Source organism: Parambassis ranga, chromosome 10 (assembly GCF_900634625.1).
Source record: "Parambassis ranga chromosome 10, fParRan2.1, whole genome shotgun sequence".
Classification (NCBI taxonomy): Eukaryota; Metazoa; Chordata; class Actinopteri; family Ambassidae; genus Parambassis; species Parambassis ranga.
In genome coordinates, this window is record NC_041031.1 from 12,802,207 (window position 1) to 12,814,383 (window position 12,177).

The 12,177-nt window shown below is 41.1% G+C and overlaps 1 protein-coding gene across 3 annotated transcripts; it reads left to right on the forward strand.

Annotated features, from left to right (window-relative positions):
• Window positions 1–1,297: 1,297 nt before the first annotated feature.
• Window positions 1,298–11,309, forward strand: ssrp1a (structure specific recognition protein 1a). 3 transcript variants are annotated; one of them, XM_028416640.1, is made up of 19 exons: window positions 1,298–1,367; window positions 1,985–2,064; window positions 2,535–2,720; window positions 5,229–5,334; window positions 5,431–5,624; window positions 5,710–5,810; window positions 5,912–6,041; window positions 6,127–6,230; window positions 6,423–6,551; window positions 6,629–6,850; window positions 7,205–7,277; window positions 7,406–7,411; window positions 8,168–8,300; window positions 8,389–8,434; window positions 8,546–8,678; window positions 8,772–8,939; window positions 9,046–9,143; window positions 9,232–9,433; window positions 11,052–11,309. In XM_028416640.1, exons 2-19 carry the CDS (start codon window positions 2,011–2,013, stop codon window positions 11,121–11,123), a joined length of 2,157 nt encoding a protein of 718 aa, XP_028272441.1. In that variant the 5' UTR covers window positions 1,298–1,367; window positions 1,985–2,010; the 3' UTR covers window positions 11,124–11,309. The 3 variants fall into 3 exon arrangements, with proteins under 3 accessions (XP_028272441.1, XP_028272443.1, XP_028272442.1); XM_028416641.1 differs by having other exon boundaries at window positions 1,307–1,363; XM_028416642.1 differs by lacking the exon at window positions 7,406–7,411.
• Window positions 11,310–12,177: the final 868 nt, after the last annotated feature.

Genomic DNA, 12,177 nt, shown 5'->3' on the forward strand with positions numbered 1-12,177 from the left:
CTCAATCAATACATTATCGGTCAAATAAACCTGTTTTAAAAACAAGTTTTTTTTCCACGTTTTAACCCAAAAAGGATCATATTTAATTTAAAACAAATTATTAAGATCATGGAATGCTAAATAACTCCTGAAGAATAACACATAATGTTAGTTTTCCAGGACAGAAACATTTACAGATGTTGCCTAAATAAATCAGGTAAAATGAAATTTAAAGTTGCGACACAAGTTATCGATGAACTATCAGCCAAACAATAATTCTACAAGTGTTTGCCTGCTCTGCCTCCTCTCGTCATTCCTCAGCTTTTAGTTTTTATTGACAGACTACGCTAATCATCTTGTCTCACCTCCAGCTGTCACTCAGCATACCTGAGCTGTGGCGCCGCGCCCGTCTTTGCGCATGCACGAGAAGCGAGATAGACAGGGAGAGTGTGGGGGAGAGAGGTTCAGACACAAAAACCGTTTCATTTGTCCTGGATCAAGTTAAATTAAATTGAAAATCCCCGGGAGTCTCGGCCTCCTGGTAAAAATCTTCTATAATCTCTCAGATATCTCAAATCCGTTAGGTTTATTTAATAAAGTGGTCCGGTAATGTGGACCGAGTGTGTCTTTAAGGCTGGATTACAACGACTTTGTGGGGCCCCAAGAATTCAGGGCCCCCTAAAAGCTCCATGGTACTGTGTTTCACTGGATGTGGCTGTGACGAAGCCCTTACAGTTGTATGGATGCAAACACAGACGCCATGTCTTTTTTTTCAGAATTCATGAATAAAAAATATATCAATATTATTTGTAATAAAAATATATTATGTTATTTATTTTATTAAAACACAATGCAGCAAATCAATCATGTCTAAACAGTATAATTTTCCCTATCAGCTCGTTTTAAGTATTTCTGTATTAAGTTCTTTAAAAATCTAAGAAACAATTTAGCTTAATGATGTAAGTTCTTTATTCGGGTCTGTATATATATATAACATTTCAGAGTAGTTTGGCTTTATTGATGTTCTGCTGTTTTATAACAAGTTATTACAACACAAACTTGTTTTAGATGTGTTGTGTGCCACCTAGTGGTGATATTTGCTAACTGCAGTCTGCCTGCTCTGCGCTGTGTCCGTAACAACAACCTTATTTTTTCAAATATAAATTTCTATGAGCATCTCTATAGTTGAATATACACATGTAGCTTCTAAACTTCCCATTTTGTTTACATTTTTAGTTGAAGGCTGTCATTATTAAAACACTAAAAATATTTTTTTTTTTTGCCAAACCGGAAGTTAATGCCAACCCTCGCTGACTCTTTCCTGTGACGTAGGGCTAGCTCCCGATGCTACACGCGGGAAACAGGCGAAGCTGCTCATCACTTTGTTAGTAAGACTTGAAGTTTTTTAATACTATTTTCTCACTTATTAAGAAGCTAAGTTTATGGCGTTTGTAAGTAAACGACTGTTTAGGTCACATGGGCGCTGTATTTAGGACTATTTAATTTGCTAATTTAACGGAAGACGTTTCATTTCTTTATACCGGCCTAGCTTCTATGGATTTGATATACGCGATGTCTTAACGGGGCGGTGTTGTAGTGTAATGGCCTTTAAGTCGAGCCTTTTGTCGCACACTGTGTCACATTGTTCAATAAAACAAGCGCACCCTGCACAGTTGAAGTTAGCCTAGCTTTTGTTGTTGGTGCAGCGTGAATTTTAGTTACATATGTGTGTCACGAACATATTTCTGTTAAAGTGAATAGTTATTTAAATGAAATATTTGCACAATATATGTTATTTGAACTTTATTGTTAAGCCACGTAAGCTTTTAGTTATACTATAGCTTTACTCGGGGCTTCAAAGAATATAAAAACAAGTGAAGAGACACCGTTTCGCATTCGATTAATGTAAATATAACACAAGCTGTGAATGGAGTTTGCCGATTGATGGCTCATTTCATGCTTTGAGGATGTTGTATCTAACGCAGGTACTTCTGTTTGTCTGCAGAGCCTCAGTCATCGCCTGCATTCGTAATGGGAGACACACTGGAGTTCAACGAGATCTACCAGGAAATTAAAGGCTCCTGGGTCAGTGTCTTTATGAGTAATAATAAACTCATACACAGATAAGAACTATACTGAAAACATTGCACAAATAAAATGATGAGGTTTATGACAATATTGCTTTAATACTGGAGCAAAATTATTTGGGCTGAGTGCTTGTATTTGTTTTCCTGACAGATATTGTAATTTTAATCTGATTTATACATTTTGTTTTTAAATACATATTTATGTTTTTATTCACTATATAAAAAAAACATCAAACACCACTATATGGCCTTGTACGAAACAGCCTTGTACTTCATGACTGTATTCAAAATTCCAGCCTTTTGATTTTGCTAATTATATTGTTTTAAACTGAGTAGAACAACTACTTTCTTCTTAGGTGACTAATCAAGTAGAGGTGATTGTACTCTCCTGTAAATAAATTGTTTTGGAGGGTGTCCTAGCTTTTTGAGAAACTTGTCTGATCTAACTTACTTCTGATGTCATTGCAGAATGACGGGCGACTGCGTTTCAGTAAGCAGAATGTTGTATACAAGAGCAGCAAGACGGGAAAGGTCGACAGCATCCCAGCTGGTGAGCTCAATATGGCCACGTGGAGACGAGTGTGTTTGGGTCATGGCATCAAACTTGGTACCAGCTCAGGACACATCTACAAATACGATGGCTTCAGGGACACAGTGAGTTATAGATACACACATCCTGCCTCTTTTTTGTTAGATAGGTTCACACAGATGATCAGGCTTTAAACCTTTTGCCTCATGGTGTCCTTTCTTTTGGCCTCCTTTTCTTCTGTTTCTGGGAAATAATTGTTACCTTACCCAGAAGAGAACAAGGCAACAGTGGAATATTTCAGACTGAGACACACACTGCTGGTTTATACAGCACTGTATTTATGACGGGGCATGTAACACAATCACAGTAACCACTGATAAACTACCACCATTCCCTGTCTGACACAGAAAAACACTACCATCTTGTGAAAATGCCACCAGTTGTATGTGCATTTGTAAGTGTTGGCTCCCATCAAAAGCATGTGAATTAGTCTGCTCCTCTCCCCAAAGCTCCTAATGGGATTAATGAGGGAAACCAGCACTAGCATGTGTGTTCCATAAACAGTGTAATCATCGGCTCATGTGAGTGTTTATATCAATCCACTGAAACAATTTGGCTCTGAAAACACACAAGAAAAAAAACGTGGTTGTGTTTGTTTTTTATCACCCTGTTTTTTTTTTGTCCTTCCTCTTTGGGTGTATGGGGAATGTCAACAGACAAGTATAACACCGGGATCGGGGAGTGGGTATCACCTGGAGTCTGTGACTGTCTCCTGGGGTTAATCAGCATATTTTTTGGGAGATGGATCCTCTTGTCCGGGAACTCAGGCTGTGATTTCATTGTTTATTATCCCTCAGTTAGGGTCGGGTAATCGAGAATTGGCTGGAGGTTTAGCTGCTGGCGTGCAAAGCAGGCACTTTGATTCATCTGTCCCTGTAAACTGTCCTTGAGCAAGACAGTGAGTCTCTGCCAGACAGTCTGTTAGCTGATGTGCGAGTGTCATGTGCAGGAGGTGGGAAGCCATGAACATCACTTCTGTTCACTTGTCATTATGTTTAGTCATTACAAGTGTAGTGTTGAGTTTGAGACCTGCACCACTTTGTGATTGCTTCATTTTTATCTTTTAAATTGCATATCTCCAAGTTGTTATAGGGTCTTTTCACTTCTTATTTGGACTGGCTTTTCAGTTTGATCTGCACCCAAACTACAAACATGAAGCCTCCCTCAGACCATGTTCCTGAACATTGGTCCAACAAAAAGAGCAATCTGGAGCATGGTTCAGTTTATTTCTAGTGGGGAAATATTCTTTGTATAGTTCAGACCAATTACAGAAAGTTGTTGCAGGCTATCATTGGAATTGGAAAAAGGAAAAATGAGCCAAGGAGGAGGAGACCAAGAAAAGAAGTCAGTGCAATGAGAAGGTTAAAACATGAAACTTGTTTCAGTCTATCAGTTATGGATAAACAAGATATTAGGATACTGTGGCTACAGTGCAAAAACACTTTTGTAATTGATGAGTGGGAGATATTAGGCATCAAGTAAACAGCCATTTCTTTTACAAGTGTCCATTTGTGATGGTTTTGCAGGGGTTAGTACCCACCAGAAGCGGGCCAAGGAACAACAGCAGGTTCATGGGCACCCAAGGGTCGTCAGAGCTTGTGAAGAGCAAAGATGGTGGTTTTATATTAAACATAGTGTTAAACATTTCTATTCTTCGAAGTTATTAGGTTAACAAACAAAATAAATTAGGTAGATTTAGTGTAGAAACTCGAATGTCATATTGACAGCAGCTTAGAAACATTTCAAACATTACTCAGCCTTCTTTGACAGAGTAAAGACGCTAATGAAACCACAGTGACTTAAACAAGTGGTTGAAAGTTTGTGTCAGAGCAGGGTTGAAAAATATACTAATACAAGACAGGTGGTCATGTTGGGTAAGAGTGTGTGTGTGTGTATCTGTGGTAGGTTGGGGGTCTGTGTTTATTATGATGACGTGAGCTACGCGGCAACACTTCTGCCAAAACTGTATCAGGGAGTGGAGAACTGCACCAACTCTTGATTTCTGTGTTCACACATCTGCTCAAACATGCTCTCCTATCTAAACAATGCCCTAATCCTGATCTACAAACATGCTGATGAACATTAACACACACACGCTCTAATTGGCTGTAATACCCTTATGGACAGGCAGATATCCAGGTGCATAAATTTGGTTTCCCACAGAGTCTCCATCTACCCTGCACACACTCACACACCACAATCACTTCCACATGTGTTTGTACTACTCGGACTGTGTGTGTGTGATTGACCATGTGTTTGTCGCTGTGTGAGACCTTTCCACTTGTAAGTGGGCCTGCAGGATAAATAAACAGGCTGATTGTCAGTGTTGGTATGGAGGGGCGGAGGACAGAGGGGGCGGATGGATTACAGTCACCTCCTGTGTTCCCAAGAGGCCCAAGCAGTGGGTGTAGTTACAGTTGCGTTGTGATTAATTATCCCACCATGCCTCCTTCTTTTTTAGGTGGTGTTTTCATAACACCATATAGAGCCGGTGGTTTTACTGCCTTGCAAACTTTAAGCCTTTCTCTACCTGTTTTAATTATCACTTCCCCCTCCATCTCCTCACCCACCAGGACTTTGAGAAGATTTCTGAGTTTTTTAAGGCCAACTACAAGCTAGAGCTGACAGAGAAGGACATGTGTGTGAAGGGTTGGAACTGGGGAACAGCCAAGTTCTCAGGTACAATACATCAACATTTTATCAATGGGACAAATCTGTAGGAACATCGTCACAGAGTGATTTGAGGTTTCTTTCCTCTCTGTTCCCTCATCACAGGTCCATTGTTGTCATTTGACATCAACGACAGCACAGCATTTGAGGTCCCGTTGTCCAATGTGTCCCAGTGTGCCACAGGGAAGAACGAAGTCACCCTGGAATTTCACCAAAATGACGACACAGAGGTCTCCCTCATGGAGGTCCGTTTCTACGTCCCACCCAGTCAGTCTGATGAAAGGCAAGACCCTGTAGAGGTGAGGATGGATGCTCTGCTTCCCTGCTCTTTCACCAAGAAACGCAGTATTTTTGTGTTTTCTAAATAAATGTGCTTTCCTTCAGGCATTTGCCCAGAATGTGTTGTCTAAGGCAGATGTGATCCAGGCCACAGGAGATGCTGTGTGCATCTTCAAAGAGCTGCAGTGTCTTACACCCAGAGGAAGGTAAAGGATCAATATTCATACATTTCTTGCTTTAACTAATCTAATCTATCGATCAATTCACCTTGGTTAAAAAATTAACAAGACTGTTTTTCTTCTTTCAGATATGACATTCGTATCTACCCGACGTTCCTCCACCTGCACGGAAAGACCTTTGACTACAAGATTCCTTACACCACTGTCCTCCGTCTCTTCTTGCTGCCACACAAGGATCAGAGGCAGATGTTCTTTGTGGTGAGTTTTCTGACACACACCTTTGTGGCACTTTTCCCAGCGTTGCCTCTTCTTATTTCTCGCTGTTTTTGTTTTATTTTTGTAGATCAGTCTGGATCCTCCAATCAAACAGGGTCAGACACGTTATCACTTTCTCATCCTGCTCTTCTCCAAAGAAGAGGATATCAACCTCACACTCAACATGAGCGAGTAAGTGCCTAAAAATAAACCATGCCCTGTGTATTTATTACACACTTTTTATGTAAAGCCTGCAACCACTAGGGGGAACTAAAGATCAGGAGTAGCTGTTTTCTGTGTCTGCAAGAGTGTTAGTAATAACGTCTCTTCTTTGCAATGCTGCTTACAAATCCCAGAAAATATTTTCTTTTCCTTACTTAACAGGGAGGATGTAGAGCGTCGCTTTGAGGGCAAACTCAGTAAGAATATGTCAGGGTCTCTCTATGAGATGGTCAGCAGGGTGATGAAGGCCTTGGTCAACCGCAAGATCACTGTACCTGGAAACTTCCAAGGGTATGCATCATGTATCATTTGCACATTTAAAACAGTATTTTTGCACAGTTAAAGCAATTCTTTGCCCCGCCCTCCAGTCATTCTGGTGCTCAGTGCATCACCTGCTCCTACAAGGCATCTTCAGGCCTCCTCTATCCATTGGAAAGGGGCTTCATCTATGTCCACAAGCCCCCTGTTCACCTACGCTTTGAGGAGATCTCCTGTGTCAACTTTGCCAGAGGCACCACCACAACACGTTCCTTCGACTTTGAGATTGAGACCAAACAGGGCAACCAGTACACATTCAGCAGCATTGAGAGGTACAGTTTTTTATGAGTGGGTGTCATCCTCTACATTACTGGCACTGCGTTTGTCTTCTGTAACATGATTCTGCTATAGTAAAGGTAATTTCTACCTTTGTTCCTGCTTGCATTAGCCACTCTACTGTTGTGCCGTTTCGATTTTATCAATAATAACGTAACCAAAACAAGAACATTGTACTTATACGAGTATTATTGTGTTCATAAAACAAGAATGGCAAAATTCATCATTCATTCATTCATCATTCATCATCAGTTCATGTGTTTCAGGCACTTTGATTTGAGATGATGTTGTCAAGCCTTGACTGGTTGAATTAAATGTATCCTAACATTAATAATCTCTTTTCCTCTTAGAGAGGAGTATGGCAAATTGTTTGACTTTGTTAATGCTAAGAAGCTCAACATCAAGAACAGAGGCTTCAAAGAGGTAAAACATTTTCTATTTCAGCACCTCTTAGTTAAAACAGTGATACTACACACGTCTTGTCACATTTTCATCCCAGATATTGATGCTTGTTGCCCTTCTTCTATGTGTCTGTCCTTGTACCCCTGTAGAAAAAGGTGGGTATGGTCATGGGCGTCACATTTGGATTAGGCACTTGATTTTATTGGTGTGGAGTAATTCCTGCTTGCATGGTGTGCTGCTGGTGTGTGTGTGTGTGTTATGAGAATTGTTTTCAACAATCCTTGGTTTGATATTATTGCTGCGGTTGCAATTGCGGTTGACAAATTGGATGAATCATGGGAGTAATCTCCAACTAATCTTGGGAGGGGAGTTGTCTGTGACTCATAAATGTGTGTGTTTGTATTATATTGACTAATGTGTGGCCTGGGGGCTTCTGCTGTGCTCTAACACTCAACTTGACAATATAGGCAGCACTGATTGCATTACACATGTAATGTTCTGTTGACATATACAGTCTTCGGGTGTGTCTGACAGAATAGCCAAAGACCATCTCAGTTGTACTGGTAATAAGGTCGTCTGTTGCCATGGTGGTAGGGTCAGCAGTGGAGGTCAAAGAGGGTCAATGAGGATCAATGGACCATTTCCTGTTGGTGTTTTAAAAGCAGCCTTTCAGACTTTCAGTCATTCAGTCATTTGTCTGTCTGCCAGGAAACATGGATACTTATGCATGGAGAATGACTATGTGGGAGGAGAAGAAAATAGTTAAACCCACATTGCATCAGTCAGCTTCAAGCCGCAAAGTCCTTCAGTATTTTACTTCTTAACATACAGTGAAGTGAATAAACATTAGGACACAGTGTACCGGTAGTGTTTTGTGGTTAGGTTTATCTGACCATGCAGTTTACTTCCAGGGCATGAAGGGTAAGATTGACGAATATAGCGACTCGGATGACGACCAGCATGATGCCTACCTGGAGAGGATGAAGGCTGAGGGCAAGATCAGAGAAGAGGGCAATGACAGTGACAAATCAGATGGCGAAAGTGGTGAGTAACCTCCTGAGAGTGACTGAGGTAGTATTGTGACAGAAGGCATTGAGTTTGTTTGTGAGCTTTTTTTGTTGTCGCTCTTTAGATGAGTCTTTCAACCCTGGCGAGGAAGATGATGACATCGCAGAAGAGTAAGTGATAAGAACATAATGTATAGAAGCGCTATCTTGTGTCTCCACCAGCTTTTTCCCACCCACTAACATTACTGTCACTTTATCTATTGCTCCACCACCTTTACCCAGGTATGACAGCAATGCCTCAGCAAGTGACAGCAGTGATGAGGGGGAAGACAGTGAAGATGAGAGTGCCAAGAAGAAAAAGGCCAAAAAAGCCAAAGTAGTGAAGGAGAAAAAGGAAAGGAAGCCGCGCAAAGAGGTCAGATGTTATTAGGAAAATATTTCGTCACAAGATGGAACATTCAGTACATTTTTTTTAACACGTTTCATCTTTTTTCCTTAATTTGAGTAGAAGAAGCAGAAAGATACTGGTGGACCCAAGAGGCCGATGAGTGCCTATATGCTTTGGCTCAACTCCAGTCGTGAGCGAATCAAGTCAGAGAACCCTGGCATCTCTATCACAGAAATTTCTAAGAAAGCTGGAGAGATGTGGAGACAACTGGGCAAAGATGAGAAGGAGGTAAGAGAGAGGGGGGGACAAGTTTTACTCTCCTGTTGTCACAAACCAAACCAGGTGCTTCATGTTTTACTCACTTTAAATTCATCTGTTCTTCTGCCTCTTGTAGGAATGGGAAACAAAAGCAGGAGAGGCTAAGCGGCAGTATGATAAAGCAAAGAAAGAGTACAAAGAGAGTGGTGGGGGAATGACCTCCAGCTCCAAGAAGTAAGGCTTCAACAAACAATTTCAAATCCTGTTTCTTTCTACATGACGCATTTCTGACTTGACTAAAATCTCCAAACTTCACCTTTAGGGAAAGTAAAAAATCTGTGGGCAAAAAGGACGAGAAGAAGAGGAAATCTGCTGGTGGAGACAAGGACAGGGAGCGAGGAGGAGGAGGCAACGACAGCTTTAAGAGCCGAGAGTTCATCGAAACCAGTGAGGAGAGTTCATCGGATTCAGACCGCAAGAGCAAGAGCAAAAGCAAGAGCAAGAGCAAATCCAAGAGGAAGAAGGTAATGATTGACAATGAATGTCTTCATCAGACAGGCTGCAGCGAGTGTCATTGCAGAGGATTCTTGTCTGTCTTTCTCTGTGTATGTCAGAGCAAATAACTACCGTATTTTCGCGACCATAAGGCGCAGTCTCAATTAGGGGTCTGTTTTTGTACTCAACACATACATAAGGCACATGCTACCCTAAAACATACGGAAATACAAAGGTAATGGGAGCAAAACGGCGAGTTAAGTCGAACTTTATTGCAACAATGTACAATAAACGGTAAACAGCTGTGCGAGTTCAAACATGCAGCTTCCCTCTCATCACTGTCAGAGTCACTGTTGTTGCCGGCTGGCTGTTCAGGAATTATGCCGGCTTTCGCAAAAGCTCGGACAACAGTTTATGCAGATAGATTAGTCCACACATCCACAATCTATTCGCATATGGTGGCGTAACTCGCCCGGCACTGCCTCCCAGTAAAGCTGTGCTCACCGTTCATCATCCATCCATCACTCACACACGCTTACACCGGCAGTGAGACAGGCGCGCATGGAGTCGCAGATCAGCAGGGAAGGTGATGCATGGAAAAACCTCCGGTCTCTTTACATAAACCTCCCTGAGCCACTCTCTCATTTTCTCCTCATCCATCCAGCCCTTTAGATTGGCCTTCACTATAGCTCCTGCTGGAAACTTTTCTTTTGGCAGTGTCTTCCTCTTAAAAATGACCGTAGACCGGAGTTTCTGTCCATTACCATGGCAACCGAGAGAAAGAATAGTGAAAGCCGACGCTGCCAGCACACGTAGTGTACGTATTACGTCCCCGTGTCAGGTACTCAACCCATACATAAGGCGCACCGGATTATTAGGTGCACGGCCGATTTTTGAGAAAATGTTTGACTTTTAGGTGCACCTTATAGTCGTGAAAATACGGTATACTGAACTAAGTAAGCATCAGATTTTATTTAAAGAAACCAACATGAAGTCACTGTAGCTAACAGTGACCAGACTACCTTACAGTAGAAAGAAAAGAGAGATGTTTGAAATTATCTCAGCTATGATGAAGTGGATAGCTGCTCTAAACGAGGGCCAGCTGCAGGGAAGAGAGAGGACCAGAGGACATGTAGAGACCAGAGGACATGTAGAGACCACAGGTAAAAGCTCCAGAGGGAAAGAAACACTGCAGTAGACGGCGAATACGTGTCTCCGCTGTCATTGTGTGTGGCTGTGACTAGACAGATTATGGTTGTTATATACTAAATGATATATGATGAAGTAATTTTATTATTTAACATTAAAAACTGTTTGTCTAGTCGTGAAAGAAATGGCTGAAGATAATAGAATAGTGAACTCACTGGCTTTTTTTTAACCTATTAGTGTGTGACCAAGCTATAGAGATATAATCTGAGCCCCACTACTATATACATCAGTGTACAGTTACACCTCTCTGATAAGCTAAACAAAGCCCCGTTCAGCCCTCTGTAGCCCCCTCCTGTTCTTGTGTGGCAGGAAATCTGAGACACTGGAAACATGGAATTTACCTCTAATCAACAAAATTACATTTTAATACATAAAATCCTCAGAATTTTTCAAACGACCATCAAAACGTGATTATTCTTTTGTACTTTTTCCAACTAGGAGTCTGATGAAGAGGAGGAGGAGGAAGAGGCAATATCCACACCCGCCAGCTCAGAGGAAGAGTCTGACTGAACACACACTGTTACCCCTCACACACACACAAACCAAGGACCAAGCGTTTATACTCAGATCAGATAGATCCGTAGAACCGAGTTGTATTTTTTTCTTTTACATGTTGTTTTAAGAACTTTAACATGTGATAGTTGACCGGCTCTTCCTGACTGACTGCTCGGTGAAATTCTGGCATATACCAGTGGATTTTTTAAGGATTTTCCATCTGAGCCTTGGGAATGGTTGTTGTAGTTGAATAGCACTGAGGATATTGTGGATAAAGCGGTTCTGTCCTCCTGTGTAGACCATTTGGAAAAAAAACAGCAGTTGAGTGTTTTTTTTGTTTGTTTTACAATGTGATGTTTCATCCTGAAATAAATAAATAAATGGATCATTTTTCAATAAGAACTGAGTTTTTTTTATCTTTTTTTGAGTGAATTTAGAGATTTTATCAGTTTGTGATCGGAGGGGCTTTAAAGGTTTTTATATTGTGGCAACTGAAGCTCGCAGGACTAAAGCTGTTGATTCAAAACCCACGTGAGGATTTAGAGAACGTTAATAGCAGGGGTTGAGGTTCAGTCCCACTTTGGTCTGCCCATGTGTCAAAGAAAGGCTACATCAACAGAACATATATGTGTGTGTGTGTGTGTGTGTATGTATGTATGTGTGTAAAGTGTGTGAAAGCATTTTTCACTGTTACATGTATAGATGGACAAACAAATGCATCAGAATTCCAGGACCTAACTTTGATTCAAGCTTACAAGTGAAGATAATTAACAGTCAAACTCATTGTGTTTGTAGGAAAATATAATTAATTTTGAACCTCAGTGTTAGTGCAGTGGCTCTGCAGCTTGTGGGTCTGCAGAAGAAAAACAACTGTCAGAATTTCAATACAGTCATTTAACCAGTCAGAGTGGTTTGCAGAGTCCTTGCTGCTAAAAGTCAGAAAATTGTTTCGAACCAGATGCTGAGCCGTCTAAGTACACGGTGGTTTGTAGTGTGGTTTTTAAGAGCCGAACACTACAGGATATGGGATTCCACTCAACTTAGACAGCAATGTCTTTGACGATAAGGT